General features: G+C 31.3%; 1 protein-coding gene and 1 long non-coding RNA gene across 2 annotated transcripts; both read right to left on the bottom strand.

Annotated features, from left to right (window-relative positions):
* Positions 1-7,155: 7,155 nt before the first annotated feature.
* On the bottom strand, positions 7,156-10,268 carry LOC130980627 (uncharacterized). The gene is made up of 5 exons (XM_057904287.1): positions 10,183-10,268; positions 9,652-9,755; positions 8,474-8,574; positions 7,787-7,852; positions 7,156-7,720 (listed from the first exon to the last, which is right to left on the bottom strand). The coding sequence occupies exons 1-5, from the start codon at positions 10,266-10,268 to the stop codon at positions 7,604-7,606; spliced, it is 474 nt and encodes a 157-aa protein (XP_057760270.1). The 3' UTR covers positions 7,156-7,603.
* A 458-nt stretch (positions 10,269-10,726) lies between these two features.
* On the bottom strand, positions 10,727-12,675 carry LOC130979212 (uncharacterized). The gene is made up of 8 exons (XR_009086577.1): positions 12,609-12,675; positions 12,447-12,514; positions 12,291-12,340; positions 11,946-12,108; positions 11,604-11,863; positions 11,448-11,525; positions 11,213-11,362; positions 10,727-10,810 (listed from the first exon to the last, which is right to left on the bottom strand). It is a non-coding gene; the product is annotated as an uncharacterized LOC130979212 (long non-coding RNA).
* Between the last annotated feature and the right edge of the window lie 13,854 nt (positions 12,676-26,529).

Here is a 26,529-nt window from a genome sequence, read left to right as displayed (position 1 = left end):
CGACCACGGCTACGACCATGACCAGAATCCTGATCCGCAGCACCTCTGCCTATCAACATGTCTACAAATGACAGTTATCAACACATCAATTAACATAATTAGATAATTCTAAACACTTCAACAATTGCAGACCTAATGTATTGAATCTAACCTAACTTAATCAACCTAAATCAACTAAGATTAGAAAACTAACACTGAACTAAGTTTGAAAATGATTCAAATTTGAAATTGAAATTCTAACCAAACCTAAACTAAATTAAATAGAAATTAAACAATTAGCAAACAATGTCAGCAACAATTTCTCAACAAAATAGTCATCAACGCAAGAAATAACAAAATTAGTGAATTCCAAATACTTGAACAATTCAAAATCTAATTTATTGAATCTAACATAAATTAATCGAACTAAATTACAAACCTTAAAAAAATTCAAATTACAAACCCAAGAATCATAATAGCATGCTTAATTACCTATGAACCAAAAGAAATCTCAATAAAAAAGTTCTAATTTTACTCTAAATCAACCTAATAGTAAAAAGTAGTTTAACTATACCAAATTACTACTTGAAAATTAAAATCTAGTTAAACCATAATGAACCTAAAATAGAGAAGATTAAATTAGAAATTGACAAAATCCTAAGGACCAACCTTAGAGCAAGAAGAGTAGAACAACAGTGGAGGAGGAGGTTGTGGTGGTCGAGGTGGCTTGCCGGAGTGTGCCTCAATGGAGAGAGTGGCGGACGTCGCGGTAGTGGAGGCTTCACTTGCGGTGGAGGCTTGATGCCACGATGTCGAGAGCATTGAGCGTGGAGGTTTTGGCTCGCCGAGAACGGTGGAGAGGCAGCGACGACGACAGGTGGAAGCAAAGAACTGGCGGTGACGGTGGAGGTAGTGATGAGAGAGAGAGGAGGAAATTCGAAATGGGGGAGACGAAGGTTCGCGCTATCATTTAGAGCGCGTTACCGTCAGATTTACCGACAGAAAAATATGACGATAACATTTTCCGTGTGCCCAAAAGGCTGTATTTCACTAAACAAGGTTACTGTTGGATTTACCCATCGGTTTGGGTAAATCCGACGGTAGTGGGGTGCGTCATAATTTCTTTTTTTCCCGCCATATATTACCATCGACCTTACTATTGGAACATTAATTCCGATGATAATATTTGACGGTAATAAATTTATAGCCAAATTCGATGGTAAATCTGACAATAAACTCGCTGCTAACGTCTGACGCTAAATCCAATGGTACTCAATATTTTTCTTGTAATGATAACCATCAAGCAAGGTTGTAACAATTTGTACATCTATGGCAACTATAAACACAAGTATCTGTACCTCAAATTCAACGACCCTTGCATGTCTCAGGAATACATTGATTATTTTTTCCTCTTTTATTGTAAGTTTGGGAGATTCCCTTTTTGGGTTACACCTTACAAATATAATGGTGTTAGAGATGTCTTCACAAGCCTTGTCTCTTTAAAGGTTGAGTTAGAAAAAAAATAGCACCAAATTTTTTAAGGAGGAGGAGTAATAATTTTGAATTATGTATAATTTATTAGAAAAATAACACTTAAATTTTTTAACTAGAACATTGAAAGTTTTTTAATTTTGATACTGAATTTTTTTTATCATGACACATGAAATGTTTTAACGAATTAAAAATTATCAAAATATTTCTTAAGTATAGCCTTTGAAAAATTCTTGTATCATTTACAAAAGATTTATGTGTCATTTTCAATTAAATAATGTGTTTTATTATCATTGAACTAATTGAACAGTATTGAACTCATATATAAGAGGTTTAGTTATTTCTATGTCATTTGTAATAAATTGATGTATTTTTTATATTAAAATATATTTGAATACATTTTGTTGGTTGAATGAGCTATGATTTTAGACTTGTAGTTTTTTAAAGATTTTTTGTGTCATTTATAAAAAATTTGATGTCATTTTCAGTAATTTTTTTGTGTCACTAACCAAAAATTTCTGTCATTTTTGTTATTATTAAACTAATTGTATGATATTAAACTAAAAAGAAGGAGAAGATGATGACGATGATGATGATGATGATGATGATGATAATAAAGGTAGACAACAAAAAAGGATGAAGGGCAGAAATCAAACCAAAAAAGAAGAAGAAAAGAAGAAGAGGACGAGGATGAGAAGGAAGGAGGATGAGGAAGAAGAAGGATGAGGAAGAGATGGTGATAATGATAATAAAGGTGGGGGAGAAAGAAGAAGAAGAACAAAAAAAAGTATACGTACGTAAATTTAACTTGGTTAAACTTAATTAAAAAAAAACAATTAGTTGTCTAACATTTCTAAAAAAAGATAATTTTTTGCCATATTTCATTTGTATTAATCTCTACATACAAGTGTTTTACGCTTACAAGCATTACAAGTCTGAAGGGAACGAAACCCCATAAACGTGCTGCTTATGTTACGGGCCTCTTTAACAGACTTTTAAATCAATCCAAATCAATTAACGCATGAATATATAACTTCCATTTTTCAAAAGATTTTTTTTCTTTTTCGAGTTTCTTGCTAAATTTGTTCGATCTCCTTCGTGCGTTCTCTCTTTGCCTTCGATCTCCTTCTATTTTTTTCGATTTTCATGGTTTCTGAAATCAAACTTTGAAATTGTTTTGAAGATAATGGAACTTCATAAATACACCCAAACGATTACAGAAATAAACCAAACGATTACAGAAATAAACCAAACGATTATAGAAATACACCCAAAGGATTTAAGAAATACACCCAAAGGATTTAAGAAATACACCCAATATCAGAGGGGAGACAGTATATTTCTTCTTAAAATCTTTTAATGTTTTGATGGTTAAGGATGAGGCACATGGTAAAGACAATGTAGAAAAAAAACTTAGAAGAACAGTAAAACAGTACCTTGAATAATGTTTCTTCATTTTTTCTGATGATTTTTTATGGAGATTTGTATCTTTTCTTCTTGATTTCTTCTACTATTTGCAAAATCGTAGTTTGTTTCAAATGTCGCTTGAGTCTTGACGGTTTGCGTTTTGATTGAGGAAGAAGAGGAAGAGTGCGGCATAATAAACATGTTGTAAGGCGCGTGCGTTGGATGCTCAATTTAAAGGAGTGGTGCGCGTGTTTTTTTTTTTTTTTTTTGATTTGGGCCAACTTATATAGCTTATAAGCCAAAAATACTTGTATGTGTAGCAGGCCTCATTTCATTTGATTAAGTAAAAATTACCTTTTTTATTGGCATCATTTTAAATGAATTATGTGATAATTTAATGACATATGTATATATCATCAATAAATAAATTAATTACATTTAGGCCACAACTTTATATTTTCTTATACTTTCACTCCAAATATTAATTAAATTTAAAAATATATTATATATTATCTCATATATACTAAAATATCTTTTTAATTAACTAAGAAAAGATTAAAATATTTTTTGAGTAATATAACAAAAAGACTAAAGTAACTTTTTTAAATAGTTTGATAAAAATAATCTTTTAAAATTAATTTTAAAAACTAAAATATCCTTTTAAGTTAATGGTTGTTATATTGTATTAGCAATTAAAATTTGAATTTAATTTTAAAAAGACCAAACTATTTACATAATCTATCATAAGATGGTAAAATGAACAGAGTGATTTTAGAATGAAATTTAAATGCCGAACATCGCACACAATCAACATTATTAATGAATCATATAGGGATATTTTTAATATTTTTTAAATTAATCCTAAAATATTATTTTTTGATCTTTTAAACATTAACTATATGAAAATTTTATCCTTTTTAAATATTTGAATTTATAATTTTTAGTAAATTAAAGAACCTTGGTTCTAAAGGAATATTTTAGTATTTTAAAAATTAAATATAAGATTATATAATCTTTTTAATATAAAATTAAAATTCTTATTTTCTAATACAATAAAAAATGTTTATTAAGAGTATTTTAGTCTTTTGAAATTAATGTTAAAATGATGTTTTACTATTTCTAATTAATCTTAGAAAAATGATTTACAATAGCGTTTTAGTATTTTTTTAAATGAATGCTAAAAGAAATTTTGGCATCTTATAATTACGTAGATATTTTAATCTTTTTAAAATTAAATTTAAATTTTAATTACCAATATAATTTATCAGTAGTATTTAATTTAAGAGTATTTTAATTTTAAAATTAATCTTAAAACTTTATTTTTACCAAAATATTAACAAAAATATTTTAATTTTTTGTAATATTATTCAAAAAGATATTTTTAGTCTTTTTTTTAGTTAATTAAAAATATATTTTATTATAAGATGATATACGATATATTTTTAAATTTAATTAAGTATAAAATATATGAATTATTAGGATTCAAATGTTATGTATTTATTTATTTATCGACGATATGACATTAAAGTGCCACATATTTAGTTTTAAATAATGACATCTAAGAAGAATAATTTTTATCCTCAAGTAAGTGGAATATGGGAGGGGATAAAAAAGTATGAGACTATATACGGGTGAAAGCAGATTGGATCGGATATGGCCAAAATTTCGATCCGATTCGCACTAAAATTATCGGATCAGATCCAATATCCACAGTTTTTAAGTTTGGATCCGATCCGATCCGATCCGATTCGATCTGCACATTGCGAATCAAATCGGATATCGGATATATTCACAAAATACAAAAATATCTTTTAAAGCTTATTTTTATTAAAAAAATATTAATAAAATTCATTTTTTCTACTCTTTTAAATATATTTACTCTTAAAATAATATTAAATATATTTTTCTTAAATAATAAAATTAAAATAATACAATATATATGATAATTATTAGTTGAAATAAAACATAAGAAAAATATTTATTTATTTATTTATTTATTTTTGCAGGTCCGCGGATATGTAGACCGGATATGCGGATACCTACATAAAATCCACAATCCGATTCTATAAGTATGCAGATCGGATCCGATCCAATGGCCTTGCGGATCGGATCTATATCCGCAATTTTCAGATTGGATTCGGATAAATACCGCAAATATGCGAATCGGATCTGATCCATGAACACTCCTAAGACTATATGGGGCATGTGTCATTGCACGTCCCAACGCATGCAAGTTGTAAGTTGTAGAAAATTATAAGAAATTCCTTTAAGTATGTAAATATATGTTTTCGTCTTGTTGTTTTGTGTAATTTGAATGTCAAATAGTTAAAATTGTGAGGTGATTATGTATACACGCACAAATTAACTTACTAAAAATTCACTTAATAAGTGAAGTTATGTAACAACAATTTAAATTTCATGTGTGACAAATAAATTTTTTTTAATCAATGAGGTCATGAATTAAACCAATTAATAGGGGTGTATTTTCTAAAAAAAGTGCCAAATATATCTTCTTTAAATCAAAAGGATGTGTTCAAGGGTAAATGAAACACACTATAGCAAGTATTTATTAAATTAAGTTTTTTCGTTCGTTTATAAGTATAAACGTAATGCAGAACTAACAATGTATAGAAAAAGTAATATAGAGAATAGAGCACTAAATGAAAAGGATTATTATTATTGTTGCCATCCAAGATACAAATGCTGGTTCATTTATATACTACCTTAGCACTACTCCCACAACTAGAAAATGATTTAATACAGACAGATTTACAGACAGATTTGGTATATATTACAGACGGATTTTTGGTTACCGACGAAATTACCGACGGATTTTGTCCCTCTGTAAAAGCCTCGTCGGAAATTATTTACCGACGGATTTTTTTTCGTCGGAAAATTACCGACGGATTTTTACCAGTTACCGACGGATTTTCCCTCTGTAAATTCTCCCTCCATTTCCTGAAGGCGACAAACTTACAGACGGATTTTTCGTCTGTAATTACAGACGGATTTTCAGACGGATTTTCCGCCTATAATTACAGACGGATTTTCAGACGGATTTTCCGTCTGTAATTATAGGCAGATTTTCAGACGGATTTTTCGTCTGTAATTACAGACGAATTTTCAGACGGATTTTCCGTCTGTAATTACAGACAGATTTTTCGACAGATTTTCCCTCTGTAATTTAAACTTTGGAAAATCATGATTACAGACAGAAAATCCGTCTGTAAATCCATCTGTAAGGTAAAATAGAATTTTTTTTACTTTTTCTAATTACAAAATAAACTTGTTTTCATACAAAATAAATATAAATTTAATACAAATTTTTATCTAATTTATATTCGAATATTTATAATATTTCAAAAAATAAACAAATTCATCGTATTATCAAATTAAAAGAAAAGTACTATATTAAACAAGCAAGTCAATATAATTCAAAGCATAAAGAAAATGTATTGATACATCAACTATAATCCTCAATATATTTTTCAACCATACTAAAACTATCAACCATACTAAAAGCTGTGTTATTCTCCATATTAAAACAGAAATTGAAAAATGCCAAAAATCTCTATATCAGTTTAGACCTCAGTTACAACAATCTCTCAGGTGAAATCTCATCTTCTCTTGGGAATCTATTGAAATTAGAAGCACTTGATCTTTTCCACAATCAACTCACTGGAGAAGTCCCTCCACAAGTTGGTGACATGAGCAGCTTGGGAGTGCTTTAATATTTAACTGTGTTAATTATGACAAAAAGCAACACACATCTGCAAGCTGTCAAAAAATTAATCCAAATGAAATAGCAACAAGAAATTAATATGTGATCAAGAATGTTCCTGACACGCAAAGCCAAGCATGGACAAGAATGGTTAGATAATTGCAAGTAATTAACCTCCAAGTTCTTAAAATCTCCTATATAGTTAAGTTTTAAATGACAGGATTGAACTTCATATATGTAATTGAAAATGTGATCATAGTAGTTTAAAGCAATGCAAGACAACAATACAAGAAAAAACAATACCTGAATACTCTGAGTTGTGATGTTCTAATGGATCAGGAAGAATTATGAAAGTGATAGGTGGTGGTTATTGTGCTGATCAATTATGAAAGTTGGTATTATACTATTATAGAAGTGGGGTTTAATTTTAACAACAAGAGAAGAAATAAAGAGGAAGATATTCTCAATTCTCAATAAAAATAACTCAAAAAAAAATACACTATTATAGAAGTGGGGTTTAATTTTAACTCATTTTGTGCATTAATAAGCATGCACATTGAACAATTAGCTCGCCAATGCTTGCTTTATTTGCGCAAGTAGTTCTACACATTTTGAAGAGTTCACATTCTTTGTTACAAAATTTGAATCCAACCAACAGCTAATAATTGTTTTAATCCTTCATGTCATTGCTTACACAGCTAAAAAGAAGCAAATGGGACACTTGAAAAGTATAAAATGTTAGATAATTCTATGATGAAGAGGTTTTTGTGTGAAAAGAATAAAATAATATATAATTTATGTTAAAAATTAATAAAAATAAAATAATACATTCTCTTAAATAAGTATTTAATTATCTATTAAAGAAAATCTTTATTTTTTTTAGCATTTTTTCTCTTAGTTTTTATTGTAATTATTGCAGCTGATTAAAAACTTATTAGTTACTTACATAACATTTTCAATAAGGGAGTCCATATAGGACGAGTTAATTAATAGGCTAACCAAACATTAAAAATCATTTGTAACATTACCAAAACCAGAAACACCATAGCCAGCTCCAAGTTCAATTACACGTTTTCCTTTAAGTTTAGCTGGAGAAAACCTTCCCTTTCTGCAATTCCGTTCCTGAAAAAACTAAATTATATTTATGACAGGACAGTTCAGAAAATGTTAGGAGGATCAACAACTTACAAGAAATTTGGCAAAAACAAGTGATGAATCCCACACTTTTGTTCCTAAGTGCTTTGAATTGGGATCCTGACAAAACAAAATTGGCATTGTCAAATATTTTATAGATAAAGAGGAAAAAGAAAAAGGAAAACTTTGGGGGGTAAATAATCGAATAATGAATTCAAATCCTAGAAGCTAAAGAAGAAACAAGAGAACATCCCGAAGTAAAAAAATATAAAAATTCTAAGCTCATGAAAAATTATCAATCATGACTTGCAAATTTTCCAAGGGGACTCTTCCCTATAGCATTGTATATATCTAATCATTTCCGAGGATATCGACAGTACCTACTTATCGAGCAGAATCATAGAGTCACTAGGGCAACAATATGAGCCTCTTCTACACCAATGATACTACTCAAGAAGGTTTTTACTTGTACAAAATTTCAGCTTGCCTGACATAAATCATATCAACTAAGGCAAACCTCGCTCGGCTTAAAGGAAAATGTAACTTCAATATACTAAACGAACAAAGGTGTTAGCTATTATTAATCTACCTGCATTAAGACTATTTAATATATATATATATATATATATATATAATGCAAGTTCTGTTCACCAGTTCCATAAAGAACACCTTCTTCAAAGTACCTTCCTCTCAACAAAATGGGATAGTTATAGAAGGTATACTTGAAAAAGATAAATATACCTGAGTAAACTGCAATTCATGGCCCAAAACCTCCAGTGGCATTTCAAATGTGGTTGGAGAATTTAACCTGTTCGAACAAACACAAGTGGTATGACACACATCTATTTTAAAGCACATAACCAATAATGACATAAAACAGTAAAACTAATGTGATATTACAACATATGTATTGACAGGCATCACCATATGATTTTCCTTAGGAGGGGGAAAAAATCAGAAAAGAACACTGCTGGCTGGCAGGCACAGAATGATTCAAAAGAATACAAATTTCAACAAATACCACTACTTAATAGCAATTTGTGCTATCATCCATCATAAGAAGAGGAAGTCAAAGCTCAATATGACATGCTAATCAAAGAAAAACAACCAAATAACATAAATAACTTCAAATCTTTATCCAGACAATAAAACAAATCTTTATCCTATTGTGAACTATTGATTGATATCATTACAGTAGAAGCCAAACATTCATGGGCAATGAACAAGACAAGGTCCAATTTTTCATAAACCATTAAATAAATTGCATGAAAGTAGCTAGACTTACAATAGGAATGGCAGGATGGGTATAAACCCCTCCAGGTGAATAAAGTGCTGCATAAGGTGGCATCATAGGTTGAAAGAGGTGTTCTAGTTACTACAACCCTGGATCAAGGTAACATAATTCATTATTAAATCATGATAATCAATAATCAATATGAATCAGAAGCAGGACTTCGAGAAAGCTATTAAATTATCCATTCCAGCAGTAACATGATAATGCAGTGCAATTTTGGTGTGATGTTAGATCAGTGGAATCAAATCATGTTTTAACTACAATAAGCAGATTATAGATCCAAAGTTATCAATCTACAGAGAAACAAAGAATGAAAAAACCATGGAGCAAAGTTCGATTTGGAATAGATTAAAAAAAAATATCACAGAATTGGGGGAAGAAAGAAATGAATCCAAGAACAGTGTGTGAAATTAGAAACTGATACAGATGTAATTACAGCTACAAATCTTTGATGTAATCACCCTGTAAAATTAAAAAGCAAAACAGAAGGAAAAGAGAAGATATTAGTGCTGAATCAGGAACATGGTGATGAAAGTGATTTGTAATCGTCAAACGAACTTAAATATAGCAAAGCCATTACATAAAAGAAAACAGTTTATGCACTTTCACTTTCATGAATGGAAACCTGGATTTTGTTCAGCCTTATTGCTTAATATTCCTATAAAAGGTATCTCCTTTTCCATGAATGCTGAAGATCCGCGCCGAGTTTTCTTGCGATAAATGCATGTCCTGACAATATATTCAGACAAAAAATTCTTGACAAAGTTATGCTTAACCCAAAAAAAAAAGAAAAAGGAAAGAAAGGAGCATGATAAGGCCCTTAGAGACATTGCGTCGAACACATGATAGACATGAATATATTATAACATTATATCCAACATAAACATGAAAGTTAACACCATCAAAATAAGTAGAAGCCATGCAGGTGCACACATTACAACTAACAAGTATTTATTTGAAGGAATGATATATCGATCACAAGCAGCAAATGGGAAAAAGATGGAGATTTTGAGAAAAGGTCCCATAAGAAATAATCCTACTTACAATTATAATCTATAAATACAAAAGGCTCCTATAACAGTCACCTCTGGTTCCTCAGCATTGAAGTTCAGAGCATAGTTATTTCCAATTTCCATGTACATCCCACACTATCTACCTTCCAACAAAGTTAAATATAACGAATGCATTATAAACAAACAAAAGAAAACCAGAATCAGTTTTCATTTTCTCATGAGATCCCATGTGTTTAATGTTACAACAAAGGAGCATGAGATATAAACCAAATCAGCATAAGAACCTATTCAAGGATTAAAAATAGAATTAAAAAATTAAATACTGCAATCAGCAATTCATCATCCAAAAAATAATATATCATTAAAGTTCAAACAAGGAAAATAACCAAAAAAGCCATCAGATCAATGAAGGACCTCATCAATATTGATTTTATCCATTGACATTATGTAGCAAATTTAGCATTCTTATCTAAGAATCCAGTAAATATAGTAGTTTCTAACGCAGTATTCTATCAACAGAAAAGAGAAAACATGTGAATACATACATAGTGAAGGAACTTACTGATAAAACATTGTCAATCTCATTTTCTGATGCATGTTCTGAAATATGAAGTAAACTATTTTAGGGAAAAAAAGGAGGGATTTATTAAAATAAGAGTAAAAAAAAGGAGGGATTTATTTATTTATTTTGAAGGTTGTGAAGAACACACCATTTTCCATCATGGATTGCAACTGCTTGACTGCATCCTGGTTGCAAATACCCATCTTCAACTGAAACAAGGACAAATCTGCAACTGAGTTCTTGAAAAAGTGTGACCTTTAACACTAGCACAGGAAGATTCTACCCATTAAAGAAAGAGAAACTAAAATTGATTGATTCAGGTTCCCCAATGGGTTAGAGAAGAAGGTGAGGGTTGCTAATGCTTCTCCACCATGAAAGGATTCAAACTTTGTTTTGATCAAGTCATGTGAAAGCATGGAAGGGAAAGGGTGGTGGTGTTGTTTTTGGGAAAAGTATAATCAAAAGCAGAAAAATATATATAGGACTACTAAATTTCAACATCATCAACAACCACCTTAGATTATTTTTCTGTTACATAACTCCAATTATTAATAAGATACACACCAATTAATTAAAACACTTTTTCATAAATAAATAAAGAACTAGTTAACCTTGGTAAGAAGGATTTGGGCTCCTGCATATTTAAGATCCCAATTAAATTCTGTTACGCTAGCACTTATCGATTCTTCTTGTATGTACTTCAAATACGCAGGCTTCCTCGTAGCCATGTATAACCATGTTGCTAACCACATAAGTTCATCCTGTATTATCCAATAATTATTATAAACAACCACATCATCGTATATATATAACATTCACTTGATAAGATTGATAGGAAATGATTACATTATAGCCTGAGTAAGAGCAGTAGAAGGGACACTCTCCATCATAGGTTCCTTTGTGTGATTTTGAAAACACAAAAAGCTGCCAATAAAATAAGATACAAATTAAAATAAGAGCATGATTGTGTTTACTTATATATAACAAAACATTGTAACATACCGATTTTGCTTCGTTTTAACTCATAATTTTGGAGCCTCTGTTTCATGAAGAGATCCAACTCCGGTGAAAGTTGCTGATTCACATTTAATCTCATTGTAAAGTTACTAGGGATCATATTTCTGTACAAAACTGTGAAAAAGAAGAAACGCACAGGGTTAAGAAATTTAAAATTTTGAACCTCATCATGCTATTCAAGTAGTACGCAAGAAAAATTGGAACAAGTTTCTTCGGCTGGGGGTTAGATCCATCTGCTGCATTTTCTGCAAGAGTTGAGATAATGATTTAAGCTTAAAGGCTCTTATCACGATAGAAGTCAAGGTAAAATGATTAGTGACATCTCACCATTTGTTCCAGCAACTTGCTGGGTTCCCTCTTGACTACCAGCTTCTCTTTTAATATCAGCCCCGTCATCTCTATCATTATCATTTCTATCACCATCATCTGAGGAAAAAGCAATTTGCTGCTCGTTCTTTTGAGGAAAAAGCAACTCAAGGGGCGCCTACATCTGCCAAATTATATTCAAATTAAATCTGAATACAAGTTTCCAATAAAGAAAACATGAAAAAAAAACAATTCTTTAAAAGTTTGGAATTCAATTAAGATAGAAGCAAATCACTTCCCCAAGAAAGGGTCTTAAATTTTACCATGATATAAAAAATAAAAATAGAAAAAGGGTCCAAGAAAGACCTGATGATGCCCGTTTTGGGTGATTTTCAGCTGTGGAGAGTCCCCATCAGCTGCAAATTTAAATGCAACGCCAACAATTATCATCAAACACTTGGATTTCTAATTCCTTAACTAAGAAAAATGTCCCAAAACATTTGAGTTGAGGTTTGGTTTTACCCATGAGAGAAGCTGTTCCACCCGATTGATTCAACCTCACCCACTCATCCACAATTTCCTTCCACTTCCTGCAAATAAAACAGCTCAATCAAGTACACTGAAATTATGATAAGATTAATTCAATTTTGAAAATAAAAAGAAAAGTAGTGTTTAATCAACAACCTCACAAGTAGCTTCACCAATCTGCGAACGCCATTGGAGGAATGCTTCTGCAACCGATTCACGTGCCTCCCAATGTTAGTCTCCTGCAAAGAAAAACCAAACATCATTATACAGGAAAATAAAATTAATTCAAAAAAAAGAAGCTAAGTTACCTTCAACGCTTGGAACTACATCTCTGCCACCAGTTCAACAAGAAAACTTATGTGTTAATTAATAACTACTAACATTTAGATGATTAATATGAGGAAGAATTAGAATTTTATACCTTCAAAATAGAAGATCCATCAAATTTAGTACTATATTCTTCAGGGACCTTCCAAGTTATAATTAAGAAAACCTCAGGTCACCAAGTTCAAATAGAACAACAAGGCAATACACAATAAACAAGTTTCAAGAGCACAATGACAAAAAGAAATATTAAAAACTATAGAAAGCAATGGCCTACCATGAATTTTAGGTCAAAAAAGCTTCGATTGCAGAAAATAATTCATCAAAATCAGAGTAAACCTGCAGATTCAAACAAAGCACAAAAGTAGAATATGATAAATCTAAAAATGGCACAGAAAAATTAAGCCCTAAGATTTATCATGAAGAACAGAATCACAAAATCAGGATATATATACCTGAAATTTGAGATGGTTACGAGAAGAACTAAGAGAGCGAGTTGAGATTAGATGGAAGAGGAGCCAGAGGGAGCAGATGCGATGAGAGCGGCGGCAAAGAGAGATCTGCGACGATGGGAGTAGATGCGACGAGAGCGGCGGCGGCGGAGGGATCTCGTTCGACGCAAAGGATGATAGAGAGAGATTGTGCGACGCAACGGCGGCAGCTGCAGCGGCGGAAGAAGCAGCCACGGAGAGGAGAATGAAGTAGCTCGTGCTACAGAGAGAAGAAGAAGAAGCTCATGTTTGATCTGAAAGAGCTCGTGTTTCATTTAGATTTAATTGAATATTTTTCGACGGAAAATTTAAATTACAGACGGATTTTCCGTCTGTAATAATTTAATAAAACGCGCATCTTATCTACTTAATTACAGACGGAAAATCCGTCTGTAACCATTCCATGAAAAAAAAATTAATTTTTTCGACGGAATTATAGACGGATTTTTTTTTCCGTCTGTAATTTATGCTAATCTATTTTTTTTATTTTTCGACAAAAAAATCCCTCTGAAATTCCGTCTGTATTTCAGTGGGATAAAATTCGTCGGAAATATCCGTCTGTAATAACTAATTTTCTAGTAGTGTCCATTCAATAATAGCTTTTACATTATGATCGTTACTAAGCTAACAACATTTTGAACGACAATCTTAAAACTTAATACATAATGACTTTACAATCCCAATCCCCCTCCCCCCGAACTCAAGGCGGGTGAAACACGAGTCTGAGTTTGTCTCTGAACTTTTCGAACAAATGGCTTGAAAGTGGTTTCGTTAGTACATCCGCAATCTGTTCTGATGAAGGGATGTGTATGACCGCAACCAAGCCTTGATTGACTCTATCACGAAACAAGTATAGATCAAGCTCGAAGTGTTTCATTCGGTTATGTAGCACAGGATTGTAAGCAAAAAGCACAGCAGACATGCTGTTACAGTACACGGTGGGGGCATTCTTACAAGGTTGATGCATTTCGGTGAGGAGCGTTTGAACCCATATCAGCTCAGCAAAGATTGAAACAAGCACTCTGAACCAGTGGCTTGTTTTATGCATTTTCATGAGACAAAGTTGGAGCCAAAATATTTACAATATCCTGATGTTGATTTTGATCGTCCAGATTCGAGACCCAATCGGAGTATGCAAAACCAGTCAAGAGAAGATCACTAGATTTATGGAACTGGAGATTAAAAGAAATAGTACTTGCCAAGTATCGAAGTAAGCACTTTAACACAGTTCAGTGATCTTGTAATGGATTCGAGAGGAATTGACTGAGCTTATTCACTGTGAATGAGATGTCAAGTCGCGTTATCGTCACATATTGTAATCCTCCGACCAAAAACTTAAACATTGTTGGATCTTCAAATGGCATGCTCCATAAAGATGTCAAGGGGCACGAGGAATACATAGGAGTATTCATGGCTTTACGTTCGAGCATTCCTACTTTGGATAGCAACTCCCGAATGTACTTGGACTGGTTCAGAGAGATAGAGAAGTTAGTGTGATGATTGACCTCAATGCCAAGGAAGAAGTTCAGGTCACCAAAATCTTTTAGGAGGAAAGTGGAATGTAGCTAGTTAATAGTCTCTTGGAGCTCTTGATCATCACTTCCCGTGACAAGCATATCATCTACATAAATGAGTATGTAGATGATGGACTTGGATGTTGATTTGATGAAGAGGGAGTGTAGGGGTGCACATGGGTCGGGTGAAGCCGGGTTTGATGTGACCCAGACCCGACCCGAAATATATACCGGGTCTATTTATTAGACCCGAACCCGGCCCTAGACCCGATGAAACCAATACATTTTCGGGCCACAAATATACCGGGTGAAAACCGGGTAAAAACCGGGCCATTAACATTACATTACATTGATACCTTCTTGTAAGCTAGCATGTAAAAATATCCAAATTTCTAAGACTCCAACCATTATTTAACATGGTAAAATTCACTTAGAAAAATATAACAAGAACCAACCCACAATCAATACTAAAGTATAACCACAATCAATACTAATATTGTTTAATAATACCAAATATTTAAATCAATACAAATAGCATAATATTATGCATTAGTCTAAAGTCTTATGCATTCTAAACATAAAACATTAATTTATAGTCTTATAATGACTAACACAAAATATTAAGATTTACAATACTTAAATTTCACATAAGAACAGTCATGATCCATCACTAATAACACAAAATATTAATTGTGTATGATGACCGGGCCACCGGGCCGACTTCGGGTGACCCGAGTTATGGCCCGGACCCGACCCGAAATAATGACCGGTCTATTTTTGAGACCCTTATCCGGCCCTAAACCCGATGAAATCACACCAAATTAGCCCCAAAAGTGTTCGGGACCGGGCCGGGCCTTCGGGCCGGGCCGAGTCTGTGCACCCCTAAGGGAGGGATCTGATTTTGTGCTCTCAAACCCAAACTTTCGAAATGTAGCAGTGAGGGTGTGGTACCAAGTACGGGGTGCTTGTTTTAGACCACAGATGGCTTTGCGAAGCTTGCACACTAAGTTAGGATTCTCATGAATGAAGTCTAAAGATTGCGCCATGTACTGAGTTTCATATAGAATTTCATTGAGAAAGGTGTTATGAAAGTCATATTTTCTAATTCTCCATCCTTCTGAGAGAGCAAGAGTGATAACCAATTGAATGGTGACGGGTTTGATCACCGATGAGAAGATTTAATCATAATCGACTCCAGCCGATTGGTTAAATCCCTTTGCAACAAGACGAGCTTTGTGGCATAAGACTTGACCCTTTGAGTTTTTTCTTTATAGCAAATATCCACTTGCACCCAATTATTTTTCCATTGGGAGGTGGTTCTACCAATGTTCATGTCTTGTTATTCATTAGTGCTTTGTATTCGACCATCATGGCTTCCTTCCAATGTGGTGAGTCCATGGCAGCAGGAATGGACTTGGACCGTGTAAGCATGGGATGGTTGTTTAAAGTTTGGGTAAGCTGTTCTAGAGTAGTGGGTATATTTGTTAGAGGTTCATCAGGAATAGAATTAGTAGGAAATAAGGACAAAGAGAGAGTTAGAGAAAATGGTGGCATGACTGTAATAGTTGGCAAAAATTTATGTTGACAAGTATGAGGTTGAGAGTTGGATGTTGTGTCTGATTGAAAAAGATTGGAGTATAGAAACTTGGTCTCATCAAAGACCACATCCCTGGAAACAACAGTCTTCCCTTTGTTGGTGAGACAAATATATCCCTTTTGATAAGTAGAATAACCCAAGAAAAGGCAAAGCTGTGAACGCATTTCAAGCTTGTTTGTGTTATATGGCCAAAGGTAAGGATAACAAAAGCACCCAAAAATTCGAAGAAGAGAACAACTAGGACAATTTGAAACAAGAGCTCAAAGGGTGATTTGTGATTAGTGTTAGCAGATGGCATACGGTTAATAAGAAAAACTGTAATAGAGAAGGCATAGTCCCAAAAAAGATGGAGGGAGAGAGGCAATAGCTAGGAGATTAGACCAATTTTGACAATATGCCCATGCTTACGCTCCGCCAAACCATTTTGTTGTGGTGTATAGGAACCTGAAACCTTATGTGCAATGCCTTCTTGGTGTAGGAATTCTATAAAAGCTCGTGAGAGATACTCGCAACCATTATCCGTTTGAAGAGCATGAATTGAATGTCCCGTTTGGCGTTCCATATATGCTTTGTATTGCTTGAAAACAAAGAACACCTGAGATTTATTAGTAAGTAAGTAGATTGTAGTATGGCGAGTATAAACATCTATAAAGGATACATAGTAATGAAAGCCATATTCAGAGACAATTGGTGAAGGACCCCATAGAGCTGAAACCACTAGTTGAAGAGGATAAGAATAAGATGCAGTAGATAATTGATATGGCAATTTGGGATTTGGCCATACAACAATATTGGCATTTAAAATCAATACTCGAATCTTTATTAATAGGTAATTGACATGTTGTAACTATAGATTTTTACAATTGAATGGGCAAGGTGCCCAAGTCTTTTGTGGTAAACATCTAAAGAAGTACAAGAACTTGCTAAAACAGTAGGTAAACATAAAGAAAATGGGGCCTTTGGGATGAAGACACACTCAAACTGACACATGCCATTCTCACCCTTGTCCCGGAGGAGAATTTTCTTGGTAGCCTATGATTTCACCAAGCAATAGTCAGGCCAAAAAGAAAAATAAACATTGTTATCGCGTGCAAACCTTGATACACTTGCTAAATTCTGAGTAATAGAGGACACATATAGCAAATCATATAAGTAATAGCATTTAAAGGTAGGAAAACTTATTAAAACAAATTTATCAACTTTTTTTATTGGCATTACCGCACCACTGCCTGTATACACTTGTTCTTAGCCCTGGTAATCTGAACTTTGATGTAGAAGTGAAGGATCAGAAGTGCAGTGGTGGGTGGCACCAGAATCAGCATACCAAGATGGGTCAATGAGCGATGCGGGAGTTGCGATAATGGCCTTTGGGTTGTGGAAGGATGGTGGTGGAGGAAGGGCATTGGTTGTTGAGCATTATGAAATCTTTGATCAAATCGATAGTAGCAAAAGGTTGCAACATGACCCAATTTGGCACAAATTTGGCATTGAGGTCGCGAGGATGATGTCCAAGAATTTCTTCCTCCTCTGGTGAAATGATTTTCACGGCCTCTTCTCCCAAAGTTTCCACGATTATTGGCATTGAAATATCCTCTACCATAGTTGTAGGAGGAGGATGAATCATAATTTTAATTGTCTCCAACTGAGGATTGGGATACATGCACTTGAGCTATAAATGAATCAAGCTTGCGAAATCTCTCTATTATGTCTTCTTGTGCCATGAGTAATGCTTCCAAATCAGGAATGGAGTATGGAGGGTCTTTGATTGTGCAAATGTGATGAACGACTAATAAACCTCATTCAATCCATCAAGATTGATGTTGGTGTACTCAGAATCTGAAACGGGATCTCCAACTGCCGTTAAAGAGTCGACAAGTTTTTTGATTTATAGAAGATAATCTGATGTTGATCTAGTCTTTTTCACGTTCTTCAATTACAATTGTAATTGTCTGACGCGAGCTTTTGTTTGTGATGCAAAGTAGGTATGAACATGGGACCCGATCTCATGAGCGAATTGATACCCAATGACTCGGTTCTTAAAAGATTCTTCCATAGAAGCAAAGAGTCAGGACGTGACATTGTAATCATCAGCGCGCCATGCATTATATGCCGCAGTCTTAGTTTGTGTTGCTTCATCTTCATGTGAGTTGTGCCTTTTTAGAATCTTTGATGGATCAAGATGATCCTGAAATTCTTGGCCACAGATTGTAAGCATTGTAAGATGCCTCCAAGTCAAGAAATTAGTTTTTGATAATTTCTCATACTAGGGTATAGTGAAAGGTTTAGGAACAAATGGTGCTCATGGTTGTGTTGGTAGAGGATATTGGTGATGCATGGTGTAGTATTGCTTGAAGGATTAGAAATGTGTATTATTTCATTATTTCTGGAGAGTTTGCCATGGATCGTTGATTGAAACTCTGATACTATATAAACGTAATGCAGAACTAACAATATATAAAAGTAATATAAAAAATAGAGGACTAAATAAAAAGGATTATTATTATTATTGAATTTTCTAAATTTTAAATTTTTACTTTAGAGAATAAAATGTGATTTCTTACTATTAAATGTTTTCTCTCTCATATTTTTTTTGTCTCACTTGTAAAATAAATGGTGAGAGAATCCGTTTATTTATATACTATCTCACCATTACTTCATTCAATAATAGCTTTTAAATTGTGACCGTTGCTAAGCTCACAGAATCTTGAAACTTAATAGATAACGTCTTTACAATAAGTGAGTTGTTAAGAAACTTGATTTTAATATTCATAGTTATTGCATGCTTACATAGTATGACAATAAAATTTATTTAAAAAAAATCATTCAAGTATAATAATTTTCTACCAGCAATGATATTCCATTATATGCCACGACTTTGTTTCACATGAATTTTAAAAAAAAAAACATTAAACAAAAAAAAAAACTATTTGGCACGATTCACATAAACTAATATTTGACATGCATGGATATTATTGTATGTATGTAAAAATTTATTTTTTGATTAGATCAACAAGATTAAGAAAAACAAAATAAGAAGAAAGAATATATTAAGAAAAAACCAATAATGAGACGGAATGATCCAAGGCTAACAGAGTGAGTGAGAAAAATTGGCACTGCATGTCCGCATTGTCAGGATGAACGAATTCATCACTGTCATGGGCCATCATCAAGGTTTTTATTAGCATTTTAATTATATAATAATTCATTTTAAAATTTACTAAGTATGTAATATCCATAATATTAGATATTTTATTTCTTATAATAATATTTTAATTATCCGTGTATTTTGCACAGGTAAAATACTCTGTTATATTAATAGTTTAGTTCGATAATGCTCCTCATTTTATATCGACAAACATTTAAAAGGGATTATATATTATATATAGTACAAATACTTTTCTTCAAAAATACTCAATCCTATTACCCAAAATCTCTTAATCTAACTTTGAGGAACATGAAATTACCATATCACTGAAGAAAGGGCGCAGACTTATATATCATATATTCGACCATCTATTATTGGTACGAACTGTATGTTGATATGCATCTATATACTCATGCATGGACAATGTGCATTGATATTGGTGTAGGAAGAATAACTTTGTTGTTAATGCTGTGGACCTCTGGTGACCATTAGAATTTAGGAATATACATGTCTTACAATATTAGTTGATTGTCTAAGAATTTTGTCCTTGTTGTGTATATTCATGATAAAGGGTGTTCTATTATTATTAGCATTATATTGCGGCTATTAAAAACACTTTTTTTCTTTTTTCTTTTTTAAAAATATTCAATTTTTCTCTTGACTTTATTAATAGAAAATTGCATATTTATATTTGCAAGCATGACTTTTTACTTCTGTCACATATTGCAACCCAAATCATTAAGATTGGAGCCATTGATTTTTCATGCTCCAAAATAAATGCTACTGTAAATATAAAATAACATTGACTTTCACAGTAATTGTGTCATAGTTAAACTTGAGCCATGTTACATTCCAATCTAAGCAATGTGATGTTTGCTTGTGTAATTCTATATATGTGAAACTTAATTCACCGTATTTATTCTAATTTTTGTTTAGTATAGCCATCATGGTAATGTGAGATATTTAATCGAGCTTTTCATTAATTTTTTAAATATAATTATAAAATAGTCTTTAAAACTAGAATAGAATATCCAATGATATTAGTCCATTTCGACAAAGTAGTTAATACACTTTCTTTTAACAGTTTGATCATTTTAGAAGAAACTAAAATGGAATATAAAGTTCATTTTTGTGTTACGTCACATAGTTATAAGGTAAAATTGAGTACATGTACTCATTAAAGATGAATTAAGAAAATTAATTTTATCTAAAAGTAACAATTAATATTTTTATTTTTTAGTATAAAATTAAACATTTTGATAAAAAAATTGGATAATTTCATATATATTAATATATGGCATTATTTATAAATTCATTTTCATAAACTGTTTTAAAAAATCAAGTATTTTCATTATCGTTGTATTGTATCCCACTAAAAGAATAGTATGTACTCCTTCGTATTATAGTCGGAATATACAGCGTCTTATTAGTTATGTTTTTAAAATTATTATAGACATTTATAGAAGCAAATACCCCTTTTATCCTTTTTATGTATTCTTTAATTTTATCTCGATTATAAAGTGATCAAATAGTTTCAATAGTAAATTTATATATTTTTTTTACCTTAATTTGCCATCTAGGTATTACTCTTATTTTTTAGGTCAAAAATCAAAATCTTCAAAACATATCATACTTATCTAGTTTCACTACATTAATAAATCATTTACATCTAACTTAACAAATATTTTTTTATTTTGATAATTAATCTTATTATCAAAATGTTCTACAATTTTTTAATATATTTTTTTATATTCTTATCATTTGAACTCAAGACTTTTATTAATATATAAAATAGCCAACATAATATAAAACTCATTTTATATTATGTCACATAATCATATATTAAAAATGAGTACATGTACTCACTAAAAGATTAATTACAAAAATTAATTTTATCTAAATATAACTATTTAATGTTTTATTTTTTAGTATAAAATTAAACATTTTGATAACAAGGTTGGATAGTTTCATCTATGGCAATATATGATAGAGTGCCAAAACTATTATCTCCAAAAATTTTTTCATAACTGTTTTGAAAAATCCAAGCATTTTCATAATCATCGTATCTTACTAAAGAAATGACATGTGATCCTTCATACTCGACATCTTGCACATATGTTATAGTGATATTTTCAAAGTCACATTGATAGAAGCAAATACTCCTCCTTTTTTCTATGATATATTCTTTAACTTCATTTCGACTATAGAGTGATCGAATAACTTCAATTTTAAATCTATATGTTTTTCTTTCCTTACTTCTCTCTTTTTAGGTGTTTCGTTTTTTTCTATGTTTAAGAAACAAAATCTCCAAAGCACATCGTATTTATATGATTTCATTGCATTGATCAAATAATCTACTTGTAAATTAATAAATACTTTTTTTATTTTGATAATTTTTTTTATTATTAAAATATTCTTAAAATTTTTTAGTTTTTTTTCTTATTTTTATAATTTGAATTCAAAAGTTTTACTAACATATAAAAGAGTCAATACACTATCTTTATTTTTGTGTTATGTTATGTCACATAATCATTGAGTACATGTACTAGATGAATTAAGAAAATTAACTTTATATAAATATAACAATTTAATTTTTTATTTTAGTATAAAATTGAATATTTTGATAATAATGTGAGATAATTTCATTTATGTACTGTTAAATGTGGTATAGTACCAAAACTATTATCTCCAAAAAATTTTTTATAATTATTTTAAAAAATTCAACCATTTTCATTGTCATGGTACTCCACTAAGGAGAATCATATGTACTCCTTCATACTGATATGTGGCACATACAAGGTCGCATTTGTTATGTTTTCAAGTTGACTGTAGATATTGAAAGAAGTAAAAACTCCTCTTTTAAATATATTCTTTAATCTATCTCAATTCTAGAGTGATTAAATAACTTCAATCTTGAATCTATCAATTTTTCTTTCCTGTTCAGCTTACAGTGTTTTAGGTATTGTTATAATTTTTTAAGGTCCAAAGATTAAAAAATTTTCAAAACATATCATACTTACTTGATTTCACACCATTAATCAAATCATCTACTTATAAATTAACAAATACTTTTTTTTATTTTTATAATTAATCTTATTATGAAAATATTCTCAAATTTGTTAGTTTAATTCTTTTTCTATTCTTATAATTTGAATTCTAAGATTTTTATTAAAATTAGTACGTACTCCTACATAATAAATAGTTAACAGTTTAGAAAATAAAGTTAAACTCATAAAATAATAGTTTGTAGTTAGAAAAAAATTACTTCTTACAAAATAAATAGCTAACTGTTTATAAAATGCATTCTCAAAAAATTGTTGTCATTGTTATATTTAATCTATCTATTTCTTTTCTATAAATATATAAGTAATTGAAAACAGTTTAAAACATAATGTTTTCTTATTCTCATCATTTAAATTGTAAAACTATTTGCAAACATAAAAAATGAGTACACACTCTTACAAAATAAATAGTTAATTATTTAAAAAATAAAGTTGATGATACGAAATAACAAAATAATAGTTTGCAATAGCAAAAATCCACTTCTTGCATTATAAAATGGTATTAATCTATTACATATATTTTCTTTAAAGTTTAAAAAATTAATTTGAAGATTAATATAAAATATGTTTAGAAGAAAATATTGATTTTGTATTTTTTTATCTAACAAAAAAATATACATTCCCTAAAAATTATTGTAATTGTTGCCGTTAATTTTTCTATTTGTTCTCTATATATAAGAAAAAATGAAAATAATTTAATGTATATATTTTTTATGTAAATATTGTAACACCTTACCACACAGAGAGCCTTACGCTTAAGTCGTAAAGCAGAGGTGACAAGGTATTACGACCTCTAAAAGAAAAGGATATGTACATAGATATAGTTGGATGAAATCATATCCAGGAGCCTTGAAGGATAAGCTAATCAAAACGATAAACAGAAAATCATGTCACACTCGCATGGATATTTGTAAAACGGACAGGAAAAATCAAAAGGAAGCTGAAAACATATATACATATCAGAGTTCCAAAACTTAGATAGCAAGTTCCAAACTCGACCTGCGAAGCTAAGACCGGCCAGGGTATATGATTATATATATATATATACAACCCAAAATAAAACTCAAACCACAAAATAAACCCATGTATCTCCAAGTCGACCTCTAGGAGGGACAAAACACAAAATGTACATGTGGAGATTCTATAAACATGTATACATAGCCCAAAATCAAGATATGACAGTCAAAAAGGTAGTTCTTCGCTTGAAATGAGGATATCCAAACGCTCAACGAGGTGTCTCTCGACCTGCATCTGAAAAATAACAACATAGTATGGGATGAGAACCGGAGGTACTTAGTATGGTAAAGGTGCCCGCATAGTTAATATAAAAGGTCTCGGGAAAGCCAGAGGCATTCCTAGAACTTCAACACTCAGACTTCATCTTAAGGATTCAACTAAACCAGAATTAGGTAAGTTATCTAAGGTATTCTAGTTCTGAATCTAACTTTAACTTAATACTTCACTTTCTGTCGCTTCCAATCCTCCGAATCACTGGTGGAGCAACCCTCTCCCCTCACACCTTCGTCAAGAGAAATTTTTCAGAAAACATACACATACAGTTCAAGCAAGGAAAACACAGATAGAGAAGCATTTACAGCAAGTAGAACAAGTAGCGGATAAGCAGAATTAAACAGTTAAGCAAACCAAAACAATGCACACTCAAGCAAACAAACAAATGTATATGATGTATGCCTGTCCTATGGCTGATGAATCTCATCTGTCAGTTATACAGCCAACCCGACAAGTCTTGGTAGTTAACCATTGGACAGTCCCTCTGTGCGCGCATCCCCAAGCTCAATAATATTCCATGGAGTCAAACTCCAAGCTCAAATATAATATTCCATGGAGTCACACTCCAACCTCAATAATATAGTATTCCATGGAGTTAAACTCCAAGCTCAATAGTATAGTATTCCATATATATATGCATGCCCATGGGGTGGATCAACAAATAATCTCAAATACACAAGCCACATAATAATCTCTTTCCTTTTTAAAATAATATCTCAAATCAAAACTCCAATTCTTACAGAAATTTTGGCAATATCTCCTCTAAGACTCAAATTTCTGCCACCCTTAAAGGGTCCCAACTATCAAACCAAACACCTCTCAGTCATTCAAATCATTTCCAGTAACAAATTATTTCAAAATCAAACAAATACCAATATTAAATCTTTTTCCTAACCGACCAACTTCAACAGCAAATTATTGACAACAGCTAAACCTCACATTTTATACTATATACACAATCCATCAATTATTTGTTCATTTCATTCCTATCTTAAGGTCTTCTAGCCTAAGTTTTCATGTGACATTAAACATTAACTACGAGAAACCAAAACAATACTTTCGTACGAAATCAAAATATTCAAAACTCAGGAGAAGATTTCTGACCGAGCTATCGAAGAAATAAACGTCCAGAATCGTCCGTGCCTCCTAAAACTTCCTTGGCCATACCCAAAAGAAAGAGGAGCTACGTCACTGTCAACTTTCTCTAATAAAAAATAGTACCAACGTGTAGAGGAGAAGATTACAAATACTCTTACCGGATTAAATTTTTTATTGAAGTTACGAATTTCAAAAAATCGAAGTCGGAAGTTTAAAAAGATTTACATTCTCTCTCGGTCTTCTCTCTCTGTTTTCTTTTTTTTTCTTTCCTCTCGCATACGTTAATAATATATATATATGTATGATTAATGCACGCCTTAGCTTTCTTTATATTATATATACACTTTATGAAAGGAAATTATAATAATAGATACTAAAAGAAAGCTAAGAATGAATTATAATAGCATAATATTATATTACAAAACTTAATATTATATGTATATGTATACATAACGATAATGATAATATATATATAACCTAATGCATAATGATAATAATATATATGTAACCTAATGCAGAGTATAAACCACCTTTTATTTTCTATGCTTTATAGTTAATAATAGTAATAATAATAATAATAATAAACGTAATAATAGTAATAATAATAATAATGCAATGAATATAATATATATAAACTTATAATGCAATTTAATACTTACGACAATAATAATAATAATAATAATAATAATAATAATAATAATAATAATATAGATTTGATTAAATTTAAATTATTATAAAATTAGTTTAATTACTGATAATAAAAATTATTTTTCTAAAAATAAGGAATTTTAATTTTATAAAATAAATTATAACTTATTTATATTTATATTTTTAAAACTGAGAGTCGCTATATTCTACCCACCTTATAAAAATTTTCGCCCTCGAAAATTGATATAAAATGGAAAAGATTCATACTAACGTAACTTCCCTTCTTGAATATGTCAAAGAAAAACAGAAAGATTTGACATGCTTTGTTTGTAAATCCAGAATATTCTTATAGCTTAAAAGTCTACGCAAAATGGAAGGTACAAGATAAACTCGATGTAGAAAGGTCATAAGGCAAGTTGGTATTAGAACGACGGGTTTATCGCTTCTAATACTCGCTTTATCTAGCTCCCAAGTTCTGCTGATTCTAATAGTGTCATTATACGTAATACTATCAAAACTGGTTCAGCCTCTGACACTAAATCTATCACAACTTACTCTTTCTCTTGACACCTAACCGATTATCAATTACGGGTTCAATCTATGTCATGTCTCTTCCTCGTAACTTACCATCTTTGGGTTTCAGGTAATTGTCCCGCACAGCTCTCAACATTTTCGGTCCCATATGTATAACTTAAGTTGTATACTCATAATAGTTCGACGCACTACTGCTGTACCACTCTTATTATTATTCTCCAAGAATTTAGTCACTTTTCTAGGCTGACCAACTATCATTCTGTCTCACCATTCGGAGGTCTTTAGTCGATCGCTCAGTTGAAAATCACAAGGCTCACAACTCGGTAATGTACTATAATGAATGCTACGTGTTATTTACTATGCAAGGAAGTCGA

The sequence above is a fragment of the Arachis stenosperma genome, chromosome 5, assembly GCF_014773155.1.
Source record: "Arachis stenosperma cultivar V10309 chromosome 5, arast.V10309.gnm1.PFL2, whole genome shotgun sequence".
NCBI lineage: Eukaryota > Viridiplantae > Streptophyta > Magnoliopsida > Fabales > Fabaceae > Arachis > Arachis stenosperma.
Note: the sequence above shows the minus strand (reverse complement) of the source record. Positions and strands in the feature narration are given on the sequence as shown.

What these genes read in the sequence shown, in the direction of transcription:
- LOC130980627 (XM_057904287.1), bottom strand. Translation starts at nt 10,268, where the DNA reads ATGGGATCTCATGAGAAAATGAAAACTGATTCTGGTTTTCTTTTGTTT. An exon ending in TAAGGCTGAACAAAATCCAG is followed by an intron (nt 8,575 to 9,651) that starts GTTTCCATTCAT and finishes GCTTTAAAATAG; the next exon opens with ATGTGTGTCATACCACTTGT. An exon ending in ATGAATTGCAGTTTACTCAG is followed by an intron (nt 7,853 to 8,473) that starts GTATATTTATCT and finishes TTGTTTTGTCAG; the next exon opens with GATCCCAATTCAAAGCACTT.